Source organism: Sapajus apella, unplaced genomic scaffold, assembly GCF_009761245.1.
Source record: "Sapajus apella isolate SASKATOON/1434 unplaced genomic scaffold, GSC_monkey_1.0 scaffold40, whole genome shotgun sequence".
NCBI lineage: Eukaryota > Metazoa > Chordata > Mammalia > Primates > Cebidae > Sapajus > Sapajus apella.
This window is the reverse complement of record NW_022436980.1, coordinates 15,049,445-15,064,449: the sequence shown is the minus strand read 5'-3', so window position 1 is coordinate 15,064,449 and position 15,005 is coordinate 15,049,445. Positions and strand designations below refer to the sequence as shown.

Sequence of the window (15,005 nt, the reverse complement as noted above, 5' to 3'; positions counted from 1 at the left end):
TACACAGAGGACTGATTCTCTGAAAGACAGCTCTCAAAATTTATAGATAACTTTAAGGTCATTAATATAAACACGTGCCTCTCCACCAAAAGTACAACAAGCCACAACTGCAAAAAGGGAAATCATTTGATGTATTTATCTTGCAACATCTTCAAAAGATTATAATACATAAGGTCATCTTTAGAACAATGTCACTGTAAGTAACATGACCAGTGAAAGACAGTTTTATCACATAAGAAACAGCAGTATTCCTACTGACTCAAGGGGAAAAAATAATGACAGTTGGGAACAATGTTAATATCTAGAAATAAGTAGACACATTTCAAGTTTCTAGTCATATTTTAATATATTTTGGTAGAATTACTTTTATCAGATGATTAAAACAAACCACCACCAACAATAAATATCTAGCCAACAAGATATTTATTAAGAAACAGCTTTATAAGGTGACTAAAATCTGAGACTTTCAGAGAATGGAAAGAATGCTATAGGATAGAAATCTCTTACCAATAAAATCGGATAAATAAACTTAATAACTCTTAGCTTGTAGATCCACATTTAAAGTAAAGTATTACCTTGGCTAGCTTTTGATTATGCTACGTAGGAGGGGAAGAGTAAAAAGAATTAATGAATGTCACAAAAAATTATTACACTTCATTTTAACTATGAGCTAGAATAATTTTTTCCTCAGAGTTCTCTACAATTGGCAAATGGAGTAATTAGAGTTTAATTTATTACCATTTCCCCTACCATTCATTGTTCTAGTAACAATGCAGACAGAAAAGGCAAATGGTTCTATTGGATGATGGGAACTGAGACACAGACAGAGGAGGCATAATGCAGGGGAGCGAGTCCTCGCCCATCGACAGGGTACTGACTTTTATAAATTCCCTTGCATTCCACATGTATTCTTACTTTTCATTTAAATTTTTAGTACTTATTCACATTTTCTTATCTCTAAAATGGAAACTTGTTATTAAACTTGAAGCTTTGTCTCTAATGAAAACTACTAAACCTAAGTGGCAGTTTTTACTATTTGACCAAAAAAAAAAAAGTGTATTTGCTTACATTAGGGGGCCTGATGGATTATGTGAATAACAGCCTCCAAATATCTAAGTCTCCACACCCTTTATTCCTATGATAAGGTAAGACAAAACAAAATGGCACTATTAAGTATGAAGGGTGAAAATACATTGTTAACACCTGTTTTTATTAAAAATATTAGCCTTTTAAAAAAATCAAAATATCTCCCCTTTCTCTTCATCCACTCTCATTTTCTTATTGTGTATGACGCACATGTTTAAAATGACTACTCTTCTGCAGAGGAAAAAAATCCTACTTTAAACAAGAAAATTACACAAGATACATAAAAACCTGTCCATTTGTAACTCCTTGCATATCATGGCCATCCTCTTCCTCCACCTTTTCTCTCCTGGCCTACAGCTGCCCACACCCAAACCCAAGCACATACACTCTTTCATCTCTCAGTATTACATTACTGGTGCCAAGTAAGTATTATATTATAAGCACTCAGTAATAAGTAACCAAGTTAATAACTTACTGAGTGGTTAACGAAGTTATTAACTTGGTTATTGAGTGCTTACCAAGCATTCATTAGGAACTATGCTAAGAAAAAAAACGGCGTGGAACAAAGAGAAGATGTTTTGGTTTAAAAAACAAACAACTATTTTGGATAAAAATGCCAACTGTTACAACTTATTTTGACACTCTATATCCAGCTGTTATTTTTGTTTTTTTTAAATTCCTGTACAGAAATTTAGATAGTTGGAAGTGAACTATTCTCCTAGATACCAGATATTACTAACATTCCATTTTATATGAAGGAATAAAATAAAGTTTCACTTTATTTATAAGGAAAATAAGTGAGGCTGGGGACAAAGATGAAGTAAGTTGCTCACATACACAAAGCCAGTACATTCTAGAACAGAAAGCGAAATCCAGGTCTGATTTTGGAGCCTGGTTACAAACTCTAACCCAGAATCACAGAAACTGAGAATTACAGGATCCTAAGTAAACATGGCAGTTGTTAGTTGAAGCCAACCTCTTAAGTCTCCCAACAATAAAATGAGAAGAAGAATTAGGCCTTTTATACTTTATGTAAGTTCTGGTATGTCCTATGATCTAATGAAGTGGAACCATTTTTCCTTTATAAAGCTAATAAAAGGGGAGACATGGTCTGTTTTATAGTTTTGTAGCATTCATGCATCAACTATATATAAATTCTTCTTTACAGTTCACTACAGAAGTTAAACAATTAGGTTGAAATCAGAAAGAAGTCTAATTTTGGTTGAAACACCAAATCTAAGAGTAACATGAAATTAACTTGAGGATATTAGCTCTGCAATATGAATACACACAATACATGAGATTAGACCTTAGGGAATATTAATGAGAATTATTTAGAGACAACTAAGTAATATTAAAGTTTAACTTTCAATAAGAGATAACTTTTTTAATCGATGGTCTCTGTAATACTAATGTGTATTAATGATCACAGCATGAAAGTTCACATAGAAATATTTAAAGGAAAGTTTTTATAACAACTCACAATTAATATTTCATACCTGTAGTTAATAAAATAAAAATAGTACCTCATACCAATAACCTAAGAAACTGTCACTCCAATTTTTGAAACTATAACATCTCATAAAAAAATTATCAGCCAGTTTTCTAGGGCTTAGGAGGGCAAATCATAATAGCATTAAAACTATAATATGTTATCTAAAAGAATCGTGAAACAAGATATATTCAATGAAATGGCTGTAACAACTATTATATTTTAAGTATTTTCGAAGTTCATTCAGAAAACATAACATGCTGGTGAGCTATAACTAGTTAATTAGAGCTTCTCCTAACACTCTTCCCAAGACAAATGTGATCACATATGAATAAAAAGTAACAGATTCGAAAGGGAAAAAACCACTAAGAATTAAAAATAAATAAATAAATAGCATGTCCCTCCAGTCAGCATTCTAGAATGTGGAAAAGCTCTTTTGAGGATGACCTCCCCACTGACAGAGATCATTACAAAACTGGGCTTATTAGTGCATTCTCTTATATTTACATTATATTTAGGTGACCCTGAAGAAGCCTTTAGAGATCCTCATATTTATAATAGAAGAGACTGAAGGTATCAAGGTGAGTCACTGGCAAAGTGTCACAGCAAATTGCCACCACTCCTTGCCTTTGTTTTGAATACTGCACTACAGAGTTGTGACTCTTCCTTTCATGGTTACCCCTTATCACTGAGGTTCAATATTGTCATGCAGAGTGTTCATTATCACTGTACCTCCACACACACAGAGGAACTTAGTGCCAGTCACACGTCTTCCTTGTATACTGAATATGTTATTAGACGAACTCACCAACTTCAAACCATTGTTTTGAAGGACTAGGCTACTTTTGTAAAATAACAATTTAAAGTCTACAGAGATGGAATCACTTTAATATTACAGTCTTCAGAAGAGCCAAGGCCTCTGTCAGTAGAGAAAATATGGCAATGATCTAATCTCAGAGCCAAAAGCATCCTGGAAGCAAATACCAGAAATTATTACAGTACATCTCTGCCAAGGAACTACCAAGAATTCTAAAGTAAATGATTTCTGCGGCTGTCTCTTCAGTTCCTTGCACACATAAACTCCTTCCTAGACATATAAATGATAGTGGTAACATCCTTCGAGTGAGAAATCAGCAAGTGTGAGAATCTCTCAGTTTTGGGGGAAAAGAACTTGATTTTTAAGAGTGAACTTGGTTTGGCGTTTTTAAGTAGATAGAAGTTCATTTTACCTGGCTGCCTAGTGCGTACTGTCCCAGGCAACAATAACTAATTCCAGCAACTGATTTAGAACATGTACAGTAACACAACTTTTAAAAATTGGATGGAACTACAAGAGTTTGTTAAAAAAGAAAAAATAGAGTGCTGCTATAGCACCACTAAGTTATTAGAATAAATTTTTGGCAAATGAAATAAGTGAAGGTGAAATAAATCTCAGGCAAATTGTCTAGTGTCTTCACATTAAATTTAAATCATTACTTAGAACCTCCTGACTTCTTTTAAGTTCAAGTTTTAATGAGCTTCTGATTATTTATAACTTGGAGATAATTAAAGACCTGCAGGGAAGTGTGATACTAGGCAAAAAAACCACTTCCCAACCTTAAGCTACCGACCATCAGAAACATTTATAAGCAGATTCTCTAGCTCGAGCTTTGCATATGTCTTACCTTAGCCCCTTCTAAAGGCAAATCATGGCGTCTGTGTTTTCGCATAAGCACTGGGTCAGAGCCCACTCTACTGTGCCTTCCATTTACATTTGAACTTGCTGTGATTCCGGGTTTTGGAGAGCCCTCGCCTAGGAGTCGACATCCCACAAGCTGATTAGTCCCAAACACATCTCGAGGGCACCATGCTTCAAGAGGCATTGGCGGGTCTCTGGAAGGCCCACTTTCCACATGATGGATGTGTCTACTCAGTCTATTGTCTGGTGGGATTGGGGGAGGTCTTTCAGGTGGCGGTGGAGGAGGATCCCTTAAGGGAGGAGGTGGTGCTGGGAGTGGTTTATCTTGTTTTCTCATCATGCAAGGAGAGGACTAAAGAAACAGAAGAGAAAAAAAAAACCCTAAAGTTGTACCATGCATTGAAATGACTTACAAACTAGTGTATTACTGCTTTTATTTTCTAAGCCAAACAAGGAGTTTTATTAGATTGCTGTGCCATCTTTTAGTAAGTTTCTTCTATCACCAGTTAATGAAATTTAAATGAGAATAAAAAACTCATAAATACATTTCATTAGGATTTAAAAGAAGTAGAAATGAGTATATAAATGCAAATGTTAAGTTATAGAAATGATACAGAAACAAATAAAAGATCAAAATTATATGATGATTTTGACATTAAAATAATATGTCAATAATTTATTTGCACATTTCTATGATTTAGGAGAGAGAAGAAATCTATCAAAGTTGTCACTGTGTTGGTTTTTGTAAACAGCAACTTGATTTGTTAACAGTTATAGAATATTAAAAGCGTTATTTTTGTTTTCATCACTGTGATACGGCACAACTGATACGGGGCAAACGTGCTCTGCTTCTTTATCAGTCATTACCAGAACAGTGAAAGATCACCAAGTAACAGAGCAGCACTACATATGGAATTACTTCAATTTTATGAATGCTTACAATATTTTAAAAGATCAGACTGATATCACCGAATTGAATGTATATGCTTTTTATAGCTTTTGGCTTTTATTTACATGGTTCATCTGATGATTGATTTACAGTTTTAATATTAGAACGTGGCAGAGAAAAAAGGAATCTATTGTGTTTACATAATTCTAAATGACATTCTAATTAAGTCTTCATATGATCTTAAAACCAAATTAACTGGTAATACAGGAAAATCAAACACTACTAAAAATACTGCCCTTCTAACAAATTTTAGGCAATACAGGATGTTACCAAATAAAATTAATTTTTAAAATCTTATACTTATCAAATTTGAAGGAAAAAATCCACGCAATAAAATAAACTGTAGGCTTAACTGTAGAGTAAGAGTTATGTCTTTAATATTAAACAGTAATATAATTACTTTGCAAATACTGCAATTCATTGCAATTAATTTCCCCAGGTGTAAAAAGTACATATAATTCCCTCTTCTGAATCACCTTGAAACAAGGGTGATAATTTATCACACCTTAAGCCCTTATGTAAATATACTCCCATGACATTTTTCTTGTCATGGCACTATAAAAACGAGCATAAAATATCATTTGATAACAGCATGCAAATTACTGTAATGCATATAATCACCTTTTAAATCTATCTTACAAAATAACTATACTTACTCTGCTACTTATTTTGGCAAATCATGGAGCTACAGACATATGCTTTCTCTCTGCAAAAATTTTGTGTAACTTTTATAATAATAAAACAGAAAATATGAATGTGGGCTCACCATAAACTAAATGAGAAACCCACCAAATTTATTCAAAAACAATTAAAAGCACAAAAAACCTGAGTAATGGAATTTAAAAGAATCTGAGCAATCAATAATTGTCTTGTACATTTTTTATCTGTTTGTAATAAACTTGATCTACCTTTGGTGAACCAGTTGGGCTGCCACAGGGAGATCTAACTATGCCTTTCTGAATCAGATCCAGGCGAGGAGGCACCGGTGGCAGGCTTAGATGTGGGATCTGGAGTGGGTCAGGCTGTGGCTTTCTTCTCTGGGCAAGGGGAGAGGATCCTGGTGATGTGACTGGTGAGTTCTGCCTGTCAGTGCACTAGAATAGAAAAAAAGAAAGATAGCACTGTTTATTAGAGTGCAGAGCACTCTCAGTTCTTAAAGAATACATCTGGTTGGAAGAAGGTTTCTGTACATTTGTTAAAATGAATTCCCCTAGTTTACCCTTATTAATAGAAGCAAATAGTTCACATTGTCCTCAAGCTAGTATTATGAAAAGAACAGATAAGTTTCTCCTATATATTACAGAAAGAGCCTAAAAAAAAAAGAACAGCACAAGTATACTATAAAGACAACCAAATGCAGACATTCTTCAAGAAACCCATCTATATTTTATGAGGAAGCCAGAAACACATAATGCAGTAATACACATTGCTCTTGGTTCTCTGTATTATAAATTTTTTTGCTCAAGCTTTGTACGTTCTAATACTTAGCTACTGCTTTGTTCCAGATAAAACATGTATCTTGTACATAGTCTATTTTTCTGCAAACCAATTAAATCAGGTGGGATTTTAAAAAAATAATTGTATGTTTAAAATAAACAGGTTTAAGCCCATTGTTTTTTTCCCCTTAATCCTTTGCAAGGAAAAGAAATTCTCAAGTTAAACATTTTTCTGGAAAAACAATGACCTATATCTACGAAAGTCTGTTTGTACTTCTGCCAAAAACTGATTAAGTTTCTGTTACTACAAGTTTTCCATATTGTCTAGTAGATAAAGTAGCATCAAAAAGCCAGTAAGTACTTCAATTTGAACAGAACACCTCCTATTGCATAAGGTTTGTTTGTGTGTGTGTGTGTCTATGTGTTTTAACGCAACATAACCTGATTTCTATTTGTTACAAAAACCATATAGTTAATCAAATAGCGTTAATAGAATAAACAATATTACGTTCTAAAAATACTGGGCAGTTTCCTTTTCAGGTCTGAGTTACTAGCTCTTCGAAGATTTAGGCTTGATTTCTACACTATTGATCATGTTTTGATATTATTCTGTTTCTGAATGTTAGTATTTATAGAGTTTTAAACTTATTTCTAAGCCATTTTCCCCCAACATTACTCACCTTTGTAAGAATAGCTGATGTCATCACTTGACAATTTAATATGAACTCAGCAGCTTTATCATTTAGTCTGCCTTTAACTGAGGTAACAATTTTGTGTTCACATTCACACTTGGTTACATTGTGTAAGGCTTTTTTCTTAATTAACTAAAATTCATACTGTATTCAGATTTTCTTAGTTCATACCCAATGTCTTTTTTCTTTTCCAGGATCTCATGCAGGACATTATATTAGTGTTCATTATAACATCTCCCCACTTTCCTTTCGGCTCTTTCTCGGACATCCATTGTTTTTTGATGACTTTGACAGTTTTGTAGAGTACTGGTTAGAGATTATACAGAATGTTCCTTTACTGGGATTTGTCTGATTTTTAAAAATAATTAGCCTGGGGTTGAAAGTTTTGAGGAGTAGAACCATGGAAGTAAAGTATCATTCTGACCACATCATATCAAGCATCCATGTTATCAACATGATTCCCCATTGCTGTTGTTGACCTTAATTACCTGCCTGTAGTATTGTTTATCATACTTCTTCACCATTACGTTTCTTTCTTTTCTCTCCTCCCTCCCATAGTACACTCTTTGCAAGGAAGTCACTGCACAGCTCACATTTATAGAGTTGGAAATTTATGCATCCCTTCATAAAGACTTTTTAAAATAAATCTGAGGCCAGCCCTGGTGGCTGATGCCTGTAATCCCAGCACTTTGGGAGGCCAAGGCAGGAGGACTGCTTGAAGCCAGGAATTGGAGACTATTCTGCACACCATAGAAAGACCTCCTCCTCACTATTTTTTTTCTTTTTTTTAATTAGAAGGGTGTGGTAGTGTACTGCTCCAGTCCCACTACTCAAGAGGCTGAGGCAGGAGGATTCCTTGAGCCCAGGAGTTTGAGTTTACAGTAAGCTATGATTATACTACTGAACTCCAGCCTGGGCAACACAGCAAGATCCTGTCTCTAAAAAATAATGAAATAAATAAATTGGAGTGGCTAAACAGAAGACTCTATTCAGATACTCCTAAACATTGTCATGACATTATTAAACTGTAAAGTCTTTGTCTCTGTTGGTGCCAAATAACAAAATCATTCAACATAATTTTACACTACAATTTTAAGGACCATTTCTTTTTAGAAATTAATGATTTTTTCCCATATCTTTCAGCTTGGTTGTTAAGTTAAAAAATTCAATTGTCACTGAAGAAAAAAATAAATAATTTCTATAGTCAGAAACTGACTTTTAGTACAGGCAGTGATTTTTAACAAAGGAATAGTTCTACATAGCTAGTCACAGGGTCTCATATGGTGATAAATTTGAACTTTCTGGAGCAAAACTAACCCTAAAGTCATCACAGATCAGAAAAAATTCCTGATGTAAAGCTATTTGCATCACAGAATCTTGACACTGTAGATCAGGAATTGTCACAGGACATCCAGCTCTCCACCATTCCTATTAGGATAAATTATATTCTCTGAGAACTAGAAAAGCCGTTACCTGATAAAAATGCTTTGTTGATATGGCTACTATCCTTTACAAAGAAGAATCAAGAAGCAAAGCTATCAATACTGTTTCTAGCCCAAACAATATATTTTTTACATATAAAAAGAATGCATAGTTCTTTAGTTATTTGCAAAGATATTTTTCAGGGCTATCAGATACACATACTGCAAAGATTGCTGAATGAGACCTGTGCTCCTCCAAGCATTTTGCTTCCGGAAATACTTTCCCACTTCTCTCATTACCTAAAACAGGACACAGAATTGTGATAGAGCCAATAGCCCATCATAGTATTAGAACTTGACTTTCACCCTAGATTGGATTAATTATTAATATTATCCAGTTACTAAATTTCTAGCATGTTTAAATAATGGGCTAAACTTGATTTGAAATGGGTTGAAGCACCTGTTAGATACTGAAAGAGTATAATGAAAATCCTCAGAACAGACATCCAAACCAATGTGTGTAGCAAAGTAACAACCTTGAACTTGTAGATACTTCCAGACAAGCAGACTCTGCAGTTTTGTGAATGTAACTGGAAGCATACTTTGCTTAGCGAAATTCATATTTTGTTCTGAAGGTGATTATGCACTGTCCTTTTGAAGAATTAATTAATTTTGAAGCACTACAGTATCTGCAAGTTGACTTACTTAGAAGGATTTTATGGAGAGTATGTGAAGGAGCAAAAAGTGTTTCATCTTTATTGATTATATGTACTAAATTCACCAAACCTCATTTTCCTGAGTTCTCCTAAATTAGAGTAATATTCCCATGCAAGAGTAGATAATTTAACAATCTCTTCTGATAGTAATGCATTATTCTTTGCTGAAACTTTTACTATTTTTAAAAACAATTATGCAATTAGGGTACTGAAGCTTTCCATTATCTTTCATTGCTGGTAAAATTCAAACACTATGAAGATTTGTAAACATTTTTAATAGGTAATATTCACATTAAAGGTCACTTTTAATTTATGTGAGTCATCATAAATTGTATTTTTCTTTCCCTCCTATTTGAAAGTCTAAGAAAAAAAGGAAATCTAGCACAATGTGGCATAATCCAGTTCATAATTAATTTTTTGGATGAGATATTAAAAATTCAGAACATCAAAGTTTATCAGTTCACTTTGAAGAATAAAAAGCCTGCTCCTTTTTCTCCTTCTGAAAATAAAATAAACCAAAGTAGATCAATTCAATGTAGACCGAAATTATTTCTCCTTTAAAAGACAATGCTGTCTTTACATAATATCCACATTTTTAATTTTTATTTTTGCATTTTAAAAGACTTTCAATTCTAGAGTAACAGGCTTTTCCCCTGTACAGGTAGTCATCAGGCAGTTCAAACAGCTCTATAGCTAGGACCTGAATGTGGCAATTCACCTTTAGTCTACCAGTTTATATTATCCCCTAAATTGACTCCATCAGTCATTTCCTCCACCCTTTTCTGGGCCTTCTTCTGCAGTTCTAATCTCCAGCTCCAATTACCCAGGCCGTTTATCTTTCTCTACATATGATAGGTGATAAAGGGAACTGTTGGGGCAAAACAATAACAACAAACAAACACAGAAGCAATCCCCAGGCTCAGGTTTAAATTCTAAGACAATGAACTGTGCCAATTTGATTATTACTTATTGATTCACCCAGTTCCTCTTAATCACTACTACTTCCATTCTGTATAAAAATGCAGACCAAATATATTAAGTATAAAACATCTTGGGTAGAAGAATAGGAAAGGATTCATTTAAATTCTGAATAATAATAGTATTTTGTTCATAGAAATACTCTTGATTAGAAAATGTAAATTTCAATTATGGCCATCTAACTTAAGCTCTAATGCCAACTGGTCATAAAGAACAATATTTTGTTTTTTCATTTGATTAATCATATAAATAAATGTATAACCTGATTTCAAACCATAGATATCATATATTTAAATTTCCTACAAATTTCTTACATTCAAATTTCAGTTATAACATAAAGATGCTATGCAGTCTTGAAAATGCTACCACCTACTGATGCTGTCATCTGTAGATTAAAACACAAAATTAATCCATTTGACAGGAATGTTATGGGTTAATAGAATTAAATAATGCATTATACAATAAATGCTGATGTAAAACATTTATAAACATCATGTCAAATAAATGCTGATGTAATTTAATTTTTATTTTGATGAAATGATTAGGAAAATGGATTATTTTGATGTAAATGGCACAGAATGTACTCTATTATCTCCAAATATCTAGTCAAAGCTTGTTCATCTTTACTGCCTAAAAATAATTCCATTAAAGTTATTTCTAAACAAAATGCCCACCCTTGTTATTTCTTATTTTGTCCCAAACAATTCCTTCTACTATCATGTCTAAACAATGCAATAGTAACAAAATCAAATATCTAACCAAATAATTAAATTAATTACAAATGCATTCAAAACTCAAATAGAAATGCCTCTTGGATTATTTGCTATTATTAGCACTATCCATTAAAAAAATGTAGAATTGAATTTAACATGATTAATTCTTTCTTCTTAAACTAGAAAGGGTCTTAAACACAAAAACAAATGAGAAAAGTAGTTTAAAAATTGGATTAGGCTTGTAAGTTTAGGGGTATGCATGTTGTCAAACTGTTTGCCATAAAAAATACATTTTACTGGTTTTGGCACTCTTCTCCTTGTATCTTTTCCATTTTCTGTTTATTTTACTTTTTCTCTCTTCATTATAAAGAACATAATTTCACTATAGGAAATTTTGGAGTTACAGGGAAACATAAAGACATTTTAGAGAACACCTACATATAGCTATTGATGGTTCCTAATCACATACACAGTGATAAGTCTACTCAATGTTTCTTAGCATTAAACACACAAAAATGTAGCTGACATTAAATATTCTTTATGAACATAATTTTAAAGTGCATATATGGATATATCAGCATTTACAAAACTATTCCTGTGCAATGAACACTTAGGTATGTTTTCAGGTTTCTTTATTACAAAGTAGTATCATAAAGAAATCTTTAACATATATATGCTAGTTTTTAAGGAAAGAATCATAGAATTGTTTTGAGCACTAGATACTAGACATGTAACTGTGTCGAATTTATGAACATTGTAAAGACTTTTTTGCTGTCCAGATGGTAAAACCAATTTATTCTCTCACCAGCCATGTATGATAATTACCATCACACAAAAAATAGAGGCAAAAAATATCTGTGTTTGCTTTGATGCTTGTCATTTCAGTGGCCCATACCAATGTTTAAATTTGCCCTTCCTTCTTTGACAAATAATTTGAAAAAAAATTGCAATATTTGTTGGACTTGTATATTTCTTCTTTGGGTCACTAGCTTTTTATGGTGTTTTGTCCCCATATCCACTCATTTCCTCTCTGTTGATGTGAAAGCGCTCTTTATATACAAGGATAGTGCACCTCTTTCTATCTGTTATAATTGTTGTCACTATTTTTTCTGCAGTTTAATTTTTCTGATTTTTATATGGTACAGATTTCACCTGCGTTCTTCTGGTTTTCATGTGTTAATGAACGACTCAAGTATCATGTTCGTTTTGGTACTGCCTAAATGAGTTCCTTTCTCTGTCACTCCTTCATGTGGATATCACCACTCTTAAAGAAATATAAAAAAGGTAAAAAATTAGGTCATAAAGCATAGAAAATAGAATGTGAACACAGAATTAACTGTACAGAATTTATACACAATATTCGAAATATTTATGTAGAGGTTAACTGCAAAAATTGGGAAAGACGGAAACATCCCTTCAAGTTACAAGATACTGATTAGTATCATTTCATTTCTTTATCTTGATTTTAGGTGATTCTCACATTTTTCTAGTATTATACTTATTTCTAAAACTTTAAAATAAATTCTGTTTCAGCCTCTTTCCAAATACAAAGGGTGAGCCAGCCTTGATTCCTTCCTGTATTATCACAACAGTGCATATGTCTAACTAACAATTTCTCTTAAAGTCTTTAATCCTGGTAACAGATGAGAACATCTTTTACAAACTAGAATCCTGGTGTTCTAGAAATTTAAAGGCCACACTGGATTCTTTTAAGTCTATATGCTTACCCTTTGCCTCTGGAAATGAATAAACACTATTATTTATTTCTCTGACAAAATGCACAGGATCCTTTATAAGTACCTTGAGGAACAGATAAATCCACGTTTGCAATCTTAACGGAAAATCCTGACAGAAAGAATTTAAGATGTAAAGTAGTCAAAGCCCATCTCATTATGTTCAGTTATTACCAATAATAATCAGGCACTCATTCTATTTTAGTCACTCTTCATTTTATCCACACCTTTAAAGGGTCATTTTATAAAAACGTTAATAAGATTCATTATTATGGAAGTGGCAAAACATTTGGTAAGGAACTTCAAGCACAGTCAGGCTTATTATAAAAACAGGACAAGAGAAAATCTCTCCAATTACTAATAAGATGAGAGTTCTGACAGTCCCAGAGATAATCAAAGTCAGTTTTATAATACTTTTAACATGATTTTTACTCAATGAATTTCTATATCTGAACAAGGTATATACATGAATAATAAGGATGATGAGTAGGACTCTGAGAGTCCATGTTTTTCTACAAATGCGTGAAAATTAATAAAGGACATTGCTAAAACTTTTATCACATGATAAAATATTCTAAGTATATTTTACTTGCTACTATTCTCTTGATTCTTTTCTTTTCACCTTATTTTGTGAACAAAACAAAAATCAAAAGTACTTAAAATAGCAGTCTATACAGAATATTATTCAGAGAGGGTATATACTACAAAAATGCTTACACACCCACTCACATATTCATATGAAATTAAAGCTTAAGTATAACTGACTTCTGTTATCTATTTTGGAGTCCCTCCACAGATAATAAACAAAAGCTTATATGAAGAATGTTGTGTAAGAGCAATACAATTATTTCGTGCTTATCCATGATCATACTTCCAGAAGTCTCAACCTGTAAGAACTCAGGAAGAAACCCAGAATGATACAGGAAAGTCCTTTGAAGTAGGAGAAACTTTTTTTTTTTTTTCACTTCTTCCTACAGAAACAGAATGTAGGTACCCTGTTACCTACCTAAGAATATGGACATTTGATTGGTATGTAAAATGAAGTTCACTAATTCAAAGGTTGAATTACTGTCTATGTTCCACTAGTAACTTATGGAAATTTTCAGATAATACAAATTAGAAGCAATAAAGAAGTGAAGGAAAACAGAAACCTTTATACTAAGAAACAAGGATTAGAATAAGATCTGATTTCTCCTAGAGGTCTGGCAGGGAGGTGGTCAACTAGGCACTCCTTTAAAGTCGTACAGTCTCACACTCGGGGATAACCCCAAGGGTACTGCTCTACTGAAATATTAAACACTGTTAACACAAGTGATGATACTGCTTCTCCTTGAAGTACCCTCTTAGGAGAGGGAGTTGACCTCCTGGCCTATGATCAGCCTCCATAATCTTGAAATTTCTTTAAAGTTTCCTATTTTATTTTAAACATTTCTACAAATTTTATATCCTGATCCAAATATATGTGTGACTTTAATTTAAATTTACGGTTCTCTTCTCTTTATGTGACCTACTCTTAAATCTCATAGCAAAATGTACGCTTCTAGAAATGTGTCATGTTGACTGTAGTGGCTTCTTATGCCCTTTGGTTCACTCAGCTGCATAACCAATTTTGAGAAGGCAGGGAAGGGTGACATATAATTCAGAAATATTTCCATAAAAATGGCTAAGAAACAAGAACATTCTGAGAATTAAAGGAATAAATTTCAGTCACTGAAAAAATGCTTTCATGTGAAACCCTTATTGCTCCCCGAATGCCAGCTAAAGCTGGTTTGAACAAGCAATTGCTTTGGTTACTGTAGTTCTTCACCCTACTTTAGATAACACTTAATCATTTCAATTTACTTATACAGAAAATAAGAACACTGCAACTCTATCTAAATTATTTAATCCTTAAAATAGTATTTCAGCTGACATGTTGACAAGTTTGCATTTTCTATGAGTTTCAAACGTGAAATGTATTTTAACAGTAAATTATTTTAAGGTGGTCATGCAATGAAATAACTATGTAGATGTTATTATGTTAAAGAAATACAACCAATTGCTTGGTAACCAATAGAATTGTGGCATCTAATTCTTCCTAATAGAATGACAGATATCAATATCTAAAGGAA

The 15,005-nt window shown here is 32.9% G+C and overlaps 1 protein-coding gene and 1 long non-coding RNA gene across 11 annotated transcripts in view; one reads left to right on the top strand and one right to left on the bottom strand.

Annotated features, from left to right (window-relative positions):
- Positions 1-15,005, bottom strand: part of CBLB (Cbl proto-oncogene B) — a 261,652-nt gene that overhangs the window by 89,631 nt on the left and 157,016 nt on the right. For all 10 annotated transcript variants that reach the window (XM_032299212.1, XM_032299211.1, XM_032299213.1 and 7 more), the window contains 2 exons: positions 6,114-6,299; positions 4,243-4,608 (listed from right to left, as the gene is read on the bottom strand). In XM_032299212.1, coding sequence (XP_032155103.1) covers positions 4,243-4,608; positions 6,114-6,299 — 552 coding nt within the window. The remainder of the gene's footprint in view (positions 1-4,242; positions 4,609-6,113; positions 6,300-15,005) is intronic.
- LOC116565528 lies at positions 1,403-13,655 on the top strand. Its single transcript, XR_004275486.1, has 3 exons — positions 1,403-1,487; positions 8,600-8,606; positions 13,644-13,655. It is a non-coding gene; the product is annotated as an uncharacterized LOC116565528 (long non-coding RNA).